Here is an 11,290-nt window from a genome sequence, read left to right as displayed (position 1 = left end):
CTGAGTGCTAATTTATTGGGCATTTTTACCAAGTTGGCATAACTGCTCGCTTGTTGACAGCTGTGTGCATACAATAATCTAGTAATATCTAGCGTTTCAATTAATTAATCTGTTAGTGCACAGGTTAGCCTCACTTTTCTGTCTTCCTACTAGTATACCAAACTGTCCTATACAAATGTCATACTGTAGTGGATGGCAGGCTTTAATAGAAAAAACGTACTGACAGGTCTGTTAGTGTGTTGAATTATGTTTCTTGTGAGGAAAAGGACATAGTGCATTATTAGTAGTACATGGACCTTAAAATGGACTTGGTCATGAATGAGTATTTGGGATTTAAACGCTGTTACAGAAAAAAAATAAAAAATAAAATGGCAGCCTCCTTCCTCTCCTCCCACTTGTCGTCCACATGAACTCACACTGATGTCATTTCAGCAATTGGCCAAGAACAATAGCCTGGGAGGAAGCGCGCCGCTCGTGGAAATACACGCACAACATTCCACAGCCACTCGACAAAAAAAAATAAAAAATGCCCATCTCTAACGCTACATTATACAGTGCAAACATGAGTCACAGTATGAAAGTACTGTATCTACTGTTATACAATGTAAAAACAGCAGCGTTGGGAGAAAAAAAATGTATTCATGTTAAGACAACAGAGCTACAAAGTTGTTAATCTAACGGTAACTACAAAAGAACAGTACAAAAGTACAAAAAGTTAAATAACAATAGAGGTAGGTTAAAACACATAACTCCATTAAACAAAACTTTCTGTAGCTAGTTACAAAATGTAACAAGTCAAGTAATTACATTTTCTTCCTTAAAATTAAAGTCAACAGCATTTACATATTTTAATGAACAGTAAAGTGGAAGGAAATTTCAGCTGAATTCAATGGAACAATGTCTATGAAAATCCTATGTAAAATACAACTAATTAAAGTATTTTAGTAAAACATTGTAGAGGTAACAATGACGTTAATAGTGTTTCTGCAGTGGACAGTTGACCATTGTCAATAATATATTGTGTTTACATGTTTTCAGTTTTTGTGAACAGTGTCGTGGCAATGCAACAAGATTCCAACATGGTCAGGTTTAAGGTAAAGTACAGTAGCATCATAAAGTACAGATAAAGTCAATGCAATCATAAGGGATATTATCATTGACTAGATTTTGGTCATTTTCAGCATAAAACACACTTTTGCTGCAGCACAACAGGATTATGGTTTATTTGCTACTGCTGGTGTTATAATGTGTCATGTTTGGTTTATTTTCCAACTCACATCTGTCCAAAAGAGTCTGAAATAAAGTTTAAAACTATAAGTCGTTCTCACAAAATGCGCAAAAAGGACCTGCGGTGCCGTATGATGGCGGTCAGAGCGGTCCGTTGGTGTTGTGTGTCATCATGTGCCTCCGCAGGTTGCTGGGGTTGTTAAAGCTGGCCGTGCACCGGGAGCACGAGTACGGCTTCTCCCCGGAGTGCGTCCTCAGGTGGATCTTCAGGCTGCCGTTCTGCGTGAAGCGCTTCCCGCAAAGCGAGCACGCGTACGGCTTCTCTCCGGTGTGTATGCGCATGTGGATGCCCAGCGTGGTCTTGTTGGCAAATGACTTGCCGCACATGGCGCAGGAAATCTGCGGCTCCCCTGTGTGAGTGGCCCGGTGCGCCATCAGGTCCTCGCGGCTGGGGAAGGACATGCCACAGAAGCTGCAATCTAAAGATTTGTTGACGGTGTGAGATGGGAAGACGGGGTTCAGCTGCTGGGGGAACTGCTCGACGTTACTGGGATGTCCTCCGTTACCGCCGACTGTTCTTAATATGGCCGTCTGGGAGGAGGAAATTCTGTCCAGCTGGCTAGTTCTCAGCGGGGCAAGCGGGGCACTGGGCCCGACACTCAGGAAAGCATCATGGGTGACTGGGATGTCCTGAGAGTTAAAAACCTGCTGATCATTTGCAGTGAAGAGGGTTTCAAGCTCGTCCTGGAGAGGCCCATGTCCTCGCCCGTGAACGCTAATGATCCTCAGCTCCTCGTTACTTCCTGTCAGAGAAGAGGATCCCGCAGGCTCGATATTCTGTGCCCTGGCGACAACCTCACTCTGTGAAGAGGGATTTAGGAAGGCATCCTGACCTAAAAATACAAATATAATATCACTCAGCAACTGTAGTATATCCTCTATCCACATATTCTCTTGTCAAAGTTTTGCTTTAGTGCCATCTTGACACCAAATAACTACCAGTATGTTGAAGTCATGGGATGAGCATCCATTAAGCCATACTCTGTCTATTATAAAAACTAGTACTTTAATGCCATATTGTAGCAGGACTCTTGAGAACTATCAACAACATGCAATTCCATAACTGCATTTTCCCCCCCAAAATGCAGCATATTACAATCTAATATGTGATCTATTTTTCCAAACATACACAGAGGAACTGCAAAGGGAAAAAAAATCTGCTCTGTAATGTTGTATAACTTCCAGGTTGTTTAAAAAAAAAAAAAAAAAAAAAAAATATTTCACATTCTTTCCTGGCATTCCATTCTATAGTAACGCTACATAAAATTAAAGACACCTGACCTAACAGAGGAACAGGAATGTGTTTGCAGTGCAATACTGACACCTAGTGGCATTGTGAGTAGAGTTGTGTCGAGAGTTGAGAGTGTCGCGTGAATACGCGTAACTATGCTTCTGCTATTTGCTAAGATATACATCATGTGTGATTGATATTTAATAAATTGTGTCATTCACATTGTATTGAGCCACTAACAGACACTTTCCTATGTTGCAATAAGTTCTATGGCTACCCTCACTTTTCTGTGGCAGCATTCTATACAGTATATAAAAAAAGAATGCAGACAAAAAGCAAAATAACCCTTTAAAGTCTCAAATTTATAGACATCTTGAATCTTCCACTCCCTAAATTTTAGTAAAAGTCTAAATTGCAAACCTACTGGAGTTATCAACTTATAATACACAGTGGTAAGACTGTCAAATAATTAAATGGACCAGTGTAATTGGCCGAACACTGGCACTTATTTGGTGTCCAGTTCCATTGTAGACATGTACGCCAAAAACATACGAGCGTATCAATTGTAGCCATGAAATAGGAGCATTCCAGGGGCAATTACTTATTTAAACATTGCTCCAAAACTGCTTGATGTCATTGAAAATTCATTCTACTGATTCAACTGCAAGAGCAAGCATTTTTTGTGTACTAAGCTGAAATATCAGTACTTCTGTTTTCGGACTATGTGTGCCCATTACAGCTACAGAGATGAAAATGGAAGCGTTGAAATGGAAACGGGTACTAGAACCGCTGTTACAACATCCTCCCCTCTTCCGGTAAAAGTACTGGAAGGATAGATTCATGCGGTCTTTCCAACCACTGCTTAAAGTGCTTTCTGTGTCACAATACTTTTATTCATATAAGTGTGGCTTTGACCAATGTATGCTTCACACTTGACTCACTTTCACTTGGCTCGCATCCTCCGGTATCCTCTTCATCTTTGATCAGGATGACATCAGGGATCTCTTCAACCACACGCTAACAATAAAGCAAGTGCACGTTAAAAACAACACATAACATTTGTTGCTGCAGAATGTGAAGATATACACCTCTTTTGTATTTGGAAGGGATGTTTCGGCTGCCAGGTGCACAGAGATGGAAGAAGTTTCTTGGGTTGCTGGAGGCTTTAAGACAACTAGAAATGCAATGCAAAATTGAATGTGAAATACAACAAAGACATTGAGACACGATAGCCCATCACAACATTTGCATAAAATACAAGATATCGGCCAGTCTCATCTAGCCGATCAGATCGTGGGAAGTCTCGCGGAAAGTCCAATTTTAGGTTTACCAGAAGAGACATGCTTGGAAAAATGTACTTTGTTGATGTTCACCTTGCAAGAATAATAAACAACTTTTCAAAGGAAACCTTCACACCGCCTTGTTGCTTAATAATAGGGCCGTTATCATAGCATATGCATCAACTATGTCATCCATTATGTGTAACTACTACTGTGTTTATTGCAATATTTAATATGTTATGTGTGAGATCAGTGAACCAAATCATGTGTCTGCTGTGTTTCCGGCAATTGCATTTGCTTGAGTCAGTGAGCCCAATCATCTGAGCCTGCTTTGTTTGCGGTGAGACCGCTAACTCAAGTCAGTGAAGCATATCATCCCAGTCTGCTAACTCACCTTGTGTACTGTTGTCAGCCAAATGACTCACAAGATCCAGGATATCATCATGATTGTTCACTTTTTACTCTTAATTTGTTTTTTTTGTTTTATATATGCATGATTCCTATTATAAAATGCTGCACAGCCAATAAGACATTTTGGCTTATTTGCTGTATTCATTCATGTTACTTTGCAATTGTACATTATATTACATTACTAAAATGAGGCTTTCAGAGTTTCTGTCTTTAATGTTCATTGCAATTTTGTAATTATATGGCATAACTCTAAAAAATAGGATACAGATTAAAAAAAAAAAAAAAAAAAAAGTTGAGGACGACAACAAAACAGCTCACAAAGAAAATTCCACCCCCTCCCTTCAACCCCATCGATTTTGCATTTACGTTGGCCACAAATTGATGAATATTCACTGCATTTTTTTTTTCAGTCACATTTTTTTTATTTATTTTTTTTATATCTGTCCCAAGAAAATTATATTTACATCACTGGAATCGATTTTAAAATATCCGGTTAATAACGCTGATTTCACGTAAACCTTGATCTTTGAAAACCGAACGGACATACCAAACTAGTACCTACATATGTGCCTGAAACTTTTTGTGTTTTTTGTTACCTGGTGTTTTACTTCGCGCTTTGGTCACATTTGCTCTTAAGGCGGAGAAGCGGCTGGCTGGCCGATTGTTCCTGGTCTGCAGGCGAAGGGAGAAGATCTCGCTCCTCATCGCTTTCATCCTCATCCTTAGGTTCTCGTTGTCCCTCAGGCTCTGGCTGAGATGGAGCCGCAGGGACGCTGAGTTCTCCGAGAAGAGCTGGCTAATTTCCAGTACCGCCGCTTTCACCAGCACGTCCATGATGGACAAAAGCTGCGACTCGAAATTCAAATTGTCCGTCGGCATGTTTATTGACATTAGTTTGGTCGCTACCAGTAGAAAAATCGTCGGAGGTGGAAATCGTAAACCTACAGCTGGTAGATTAGCCTTTTAGCATGCTAAAAGCTACACAATAGCACTTCCGGTATGTGACGCTTATTTTACCGTAATGCTTAGGTTAGACGGACACCCACTCTCGACTTTTTCTTCATTTTAATCAACCAACAAGTTGAATTGATTGACAATGACAAATGAAATTACGTGTTGGTAGATTTGTATTGCCTCAGATCGAGACTGTTTTCCTATTGTCTCATTTTTGAATAAACGTGGAAGAAGAAACGAGGGAGTTGCTACGCGACACTCCACTAACAAGGTCAACACAAACTCTACTCCCATTTGAAAGACTCACTGTCCCTTTCAAAACAAAATTTGAAACCCAAGCCAATTTTCTAAAGCCATAACCTTGTCTTAAAACTGTTTTGAATGGCAGGTACAAACCCCAACTCGGGATGGAACCCGACCTTATGACACTTGCAGAAAACGTGTTGAAACCTTAACTCAGGCTTAAAACCCTATCTTGAAACCCCAACCATGACTTGAAACCTTCTTTGAACTACACACACATACATACATATGCATCCTATAGTCCTTTGAAAGGTACTACAGTGAATTATACTTGTATAAATCAAAACTAATTATTAGTTGTAGTAGTATTGTATAGACCTCTGACCCCCATCATTATTAATAGCCTTTATAATAGCCTATATTGATTGTTGGATTTATTTTCTTAGAATACACAATCATTAGAAATGAAAGGTGTGTCTACATCATGTGAACATGAACAAAACATAAGTTTATACAAAAAATAAACACGACAGCTTACATATGTGACAGTGTCAAACCAACAACAAACTAAGACATTCTCAATTCAGCGCCCCATGGACTATTGGGGGTCATTTCTTTTCTAGGACTCTGCCTGCACAAGCACCTCTCCATCTCCTTCTGTCTCACAGCTCTTTGGTGCCTCTTCTTCCTGTCCAGTTGTTTCTGAGCTATCTCTGCTTTTCTCCTCCTGGTCACTCATCAGTGTCCTGTTCTCACCATGCTCGGACTCATCCTTGTCCACTGACAGGTCTTTGGCGGCATCCTCTCCCTTCTCAGCCTTCTCTTCATCTGCTTTATCTTTCTCCTCTTTATCTTTCTTCTCTTTCTCCAGTTTGGAGAGGCTGTGGCACAGGGACTGGACGTAGGTGAACACACACATTGGGTCCGGGTTGTTGCCCATCATGAGCATGTCAGACACTTCCAGCAGTGGCCAGCAGTCTGCCAGTGACCTGCCATGGGAGGGAAAGTCAGAGAAATCAATCATGGATGGATGGATGGACAGATAGGCTGATGGATGGATGACGGGTGTTGCTAATGGGTTGATGGGTGTATGTATGTATTGATACTTGTATGATTAGAGATTTGTAGATGCATACTCTGCAGTTTGGAAGGCCAGTGTAAAATTCTTCTCCCGTTCAGTGGGCTTCAACTCGTTGTAGTCAAACGCATCGGGGAAGTAGCGGTGGATCAATGCACAGAAAGCCATCCCGTCACACCAAGATGAAGAGAAGTTTTCTATGTTGACGCCCTGAAAGATAGAAGAGAAGGCTTAACGTTTTGAGTTAACTGAATTTTAAATATCGTTGTTTGACAGCGTACCTGATAGTGTTGAGTTTTGCTCCGGCACCACTGTAAAATCCTCTGCTTGATGGAAGACCCCGTGGCCGAAGCTGTGGATGACTTCTGAATTTTGAAGTTGCGTGGTATTGGCGTCCTACACAGGCCATAAACAGATGCACGCTAAAGCACATCAAACATAGCAAAGTGCATCTCACATAGATAGATAGATAGATAGATAGATAGATAGATAGATAGATAGATAGATAGATAGATAGATAGATAGATAGATAGATAGATAGATAGATAGATAGATAGATAGATAGATAGATAGATAGATAGATAGATAGATAGATAGAGATAGATAGATAGATAGGTAGATAGGTAGATAGTCCATGTTGTGTTTTGTGACTCACTCAGGTGCGCCCTGTTGGAACTTAGCGATGATGTCGCTCTTTTTGGACGCTCGGCCACAGCGAGCCGAGGGTCTCGGACGGGACAGAGCGTGAGGTGTTGCTTTTGGGTTTCTTTTGGCCTTCCCTTGTTTTTCGGCCTCTTTTAGACTTTCTTTGTCTTTTGCTTGATCTTCTTTGACTTGTTTTTTCTCCTCCACAGTTTCTGGCTTTTTATCAATGCTTTTGGCTTCGCTTATATTTTCTTTAACTTCCTCTTTGCTGTCAACCTTCTCCTCCACCATATCTTTATTTTTGACCTCCTCCCTCTCTTCCCCCTTCTCGTCCTCTCCAGGGTCCTTCCGGTCTTCTTCAACCGACTTTGACGCAGTGGTCTGCAGTGGATGTGTGTCCGCAGCCTCCTCACCCCCGACTTGTGGTGTGGGATCCTCCCTCAACTGTGCCATTAGCCCCTGACCTTCCACTGCACCCGCCTCTGAAGTCCCGCCTCCTGGGTCGCTGTTCTGCACGAGCTCTGTTTCATCTGTCTGCAGGGCAATAAGAAAAGAACTCACTCAGGGACTCAAGAACTCACTCAGGGACTCACTTGATGGCGTAAACACTTTTCAAAGAACTGAGTTGCGTTTGTTTGTTTGTTTGCATGTGTTTTACTCTATAAAAATGTACAGCAAACTAATTATTATTAGCACATAAGTGCTACCCATAGATTTGATGATGAAACAGAAGAAATCAATTGCAGTCAAGCAGCAGTAATATTTGATATTTTTTGCAGAGGATAAATTTCATATGCCTATGAGTATTATTGTATTTTCTGACTGCATGTGCTGCTATTGTTTATTTTCAAATATACTGTAAGTCTATTAAACGTGTTTTTTTAAAGTACTGCGACATTGATGCTAGTTTACCTCATCTATGGCATTTCGCGTTATGTGTTAGCATTTAGCTAGCATGTTCACAACAAAAGTTATGTGGTTTGGTTATATAGACAATGTGTAATTAAATTTTTTTATGTTTCATGTTACAGTTTAATTGGAAGTGGCAATAAACAACTTGAAGCGAGCACTTGACCTATTTATTTATTTATTTATTTATTTATTTATTTTTAAATTGCTCACAATCTGTCGAAATGCAGCTGCTCTGAGGTTTGCCCCTGCCATTTTGCACTCGGAACTCAAATCTTTGCTCACAAGTCAAAGCAATAAATAAATAAATAAAATAAAAATAAAAATGACCTTAACAATCAATAGTGCTGGCTAACAAACCATATTAGCAGATGACTAGATTAATATTGACTCTGAACTATGCCAGATGATGGCGATGCAGTGTGCTGTTATGTTGATTTTATTGATGATTTCAATGGGTGATATGATCATATAATTATATAATTTCCTACTCAAGGACGCGACCCCGATGGCCTGCCACTGACTAGATGACAGGACGTACAATTAATTTGTGTATTCACATGTTGCTGTTGATATAACTGTATTGTAATTTGTAAATTGTATTGTAAATTACTGTAAAATATGTAGGCTACCTTGTCTCAATAAAGTTTAAAATTAGGAAGCACCCCAATTGGTGGATCTTCACTTTGTGCTTTTGATAATGTGAAAAGGAGGAGTGGAGATATTTGTTATGTTGACACTCAAGACTTAAGATAACACTTTGAAGTAAGAGTAGCTATTATTAGTCAGCACTCTCCTCTGCAATCGTGCAACGTGAGATAGGAAACACCACTCTGGGATTTGTGGAGCATCTGATTTAGACATTTTACATTGAGACCGCATTCACTCTCAAGGGGCGTTGTCTCTGGAACATGTTGACAACTGATATAGAAATAACTGCACAAGAAGGAGCCCCAAAATCATAGATAATTTGTGGATATCTTTTTTTTTATTTTTTATTTTTTTATTTTGAGTTGAATGATTTATTTTTGTATTGTTTCATTTTGAAAAAAAAAAAAAAAACTAATGTTTTTTTTTATGTTGTTGGACAGCAATGATATTAAATTGAATATGTGCATTTTAAGTATAGTATATTCACATTTTCTAAAAAAAATGTGAGCTTCCAAAACACATTTCAAATGCCATTTTACTTTTAGACACATTGACCCTGTCTCAACTTTTGTTTTTGTTTTCTGTTTTTTTTTTTTGTTTCCTTTCAATGTTTTAATGTATGAGTGGTAGATCCTACATTATAAAGAGCACACCTAAAATTGTGCATTGACATTATGCAATGCATCTGCTGTACTCAGTTGCTTTTTCAAGTATGGAATGGAGCTTCACAAATTTCCTCAGTAAGTGTCACCTAACAAATACCTGGCTGTCTGAATTCCACCATCATGATCAACATAAAGTAATAATAATAATAATAATAATAATAATAATAATAATAATAATAATAATAATAATAATAATAATAATAATAATAATAATAATAATAAAAACAGCAAAAATAAGACAAGATGTAAAAAGGTTAATGCAACTAAACCCCACTAAGGCAGTGATTCTTTTGTGTACTATTATTGGGAGTGCCTCCTATTAGAGCATTGAAATGCAGCATCCTAGATCCTTGGTACATTATGAACTTGCACACACAAACTATAGCAAAAAGTGATTGACATAATTACATCATCCAGTTGTGAATGTCTGTCATAGCTTCTTGCAGTTCTGTCAGTAAGGATGAAAACACTAAGGTATTTTAAATGGACATTGATCACTATACTGATTGCACAGAAAAACATATACCTGCTTGTTCTCGCTTGAGTCAGTCTGACTTGTCCCCTCTGAAAACTCAGGCGTCTCCTGCTTTACTGCATCTCCATCCATTTCAACACAAGTTCAATCAGATTTCTCAACAAGCTTGTTCTAGGCAGTTGTGCGTTCTCTTCCCCACTCTGTTGTCTCTGTGCTCCATTCACCCGACACCCTCTCCCTCCGCTTTGCGAGGATGCCTTTGCTTCTTTATCTGACCTTTCTAACAACACATGTCCCAAAAATAGCATCTTAGTGACAGAGGCGAAGTCCAACGTGGCCGGACAGCTGCATCTGCTGTGGAAACCGCGGCAGTACACGCACACACAGGCATGCGCGCACGCGTGCCTGTACACAAAATTTCCCTTTTTACTATTGGGAAGTGAGTGATAATTTTGTTGCCAAAAATAAATATCCAACCAAATATATTGCCAGATTTGTTTTTTTCCATTTAGATTTAAGCCCCTATGTATTGCTTTGTCTATTTAATATGACCAGGGCCCTTCAATGTAAATTATACTACATTAGCAGGCATATATAGTGCAAACTAATATTATATTTACTAGGGGTGGTAAAAAAAAAATCGATTCGGCGATATATCGCGATACTACATCGCGCGATTCTCGAATCGATTCAATAATCGGCAGAATCGATTTTTTTTTTTTTTTTTTTTTAGGATTCACACCTTGAGCATGGAAGAATGTTATATGAACGGAACATTAAGCCTTAATATTTTATTTTAATGCTGTTCAAACATGAAACAGATTACAACCTCTATAAGACTGAAATTTCAGAGAAATAAATAATACATTTTCATATAAATCTTACACTCTACAAGCTTACTGATTAGTATTTTCTAAATTTGAATGAAAAAAATCGCAACAATCGACTTATAAATTCATATCGGGATTAATCGGTATCGAATCGAATCGTGACCTGTGAATAGTGATACGAATCGAATCATCAGGTACTAGGCAATTCACACCCCTAATATTTACAAATAATATCACTAAGCAGAAGCATGTCAATGTGAAACAACAAAGGGCCGAGTACCGAACCCTGCGGGACTCCACGTGTAGCATTAAAATGCATGGCCAAGGCAAAGTGTTGCATGCTGCGCAGTGCCTTCAGTCAGAGCAGTGTACAATGAAATCTTAAGATTATTAACAAGGCCAGCTAAATTATGTAACAAATGCGCAACACATGCCAGAATGCTTAGTCTGAGCAACAAGTCATGCTGTCTTCAAAGTATGAAAACCAAAAACACAGATAAAAATACCCAAAAATAGCTAGAACAAAACATACTATTTTCAAGTGCCCTGACTTAAATCGCCTGGATTGGCTGGCAACCAGTTCAGGGTGTTCCCCACCAACTGCCAGAAGACAGCTGGGATAGGCTCCAGA

At 39.2% G+C, this 11,290-nt stretch overlaps 2 protein-coding genes across 2 annotated transcripts; both read right to left on the bottom strand.

Annotated features, from left to right (window-relative positions):
* Positions 1–153: 153 nt before the first annotated feature.
* LOC144025776 (uncharacterized) lies at positions 154–5,539 on the bottom strand. Its single transcript, XM_077532106.1, has 4 exons — positions 4,806–5,539; positions 3,607–3,692; positions 3,460–3,535; positions 154–2,120 (listed from the first exon to the last, which is right to left on the bottom strand). Exons 1-4 carry the CDS (start codon positions 5,098–5,100, stop codon positions 1,369–1,371), a joined length of 1,209 nt encoding a protein of 402 aa, XP_077388232.1. The 5' UTR covers positions 5,101–5,539; the 3' UTR covers positions 154–1,368.
* Positions 5,540–5,827: 288 nt separating this feature from the next.
* On the bottom strand, positions 5,828–10,049 carry smtnl1 (smoothelin-like 1). The gene is made up of 5 exons (XM_077532112.1): positions 9,881–10,049; positions 7,140–7,663; positions 6,766–6,880; positions 6,543–6,694; positions 5,828–6,395 (listed from the first exon to the last, which is right to left on the bottom strand). Exons 1-5 carry the CDS (start codon positions 9,959–9,961, stop codon positions 6,026–6,028), a joined length of 1,242 nt encoding a protein of 413 aa, XP_077388238.1. The 5' UTR covers positions 9,962–10,049; the 3' UTR covers positions 5,828–6,025.
* Positions 10,050–11,290: the final 1,241 nt, after the last annotated feature.

Source organism: Festucalex cinctus, chromosome 9 (genome assembly GCF_051991245.1).
Source record: "Festucalex cinctus isolate MCC-2025b chromosome 9, RoL_Fcin_1.0, whole genome shotgun sequence".
Taxonomy (NCBI): Eukaryota; Metazoa; Chordata; class Actinopteri; order Syngnathiformes; family Syngnathidae; genus Festucalex; species Festucalex cinctus.
The sequence above is the reverse complement of the archived record's forward strand: the minus strand, read 5'-3'. Positions and strand labels throughout refer to the sequence as shown.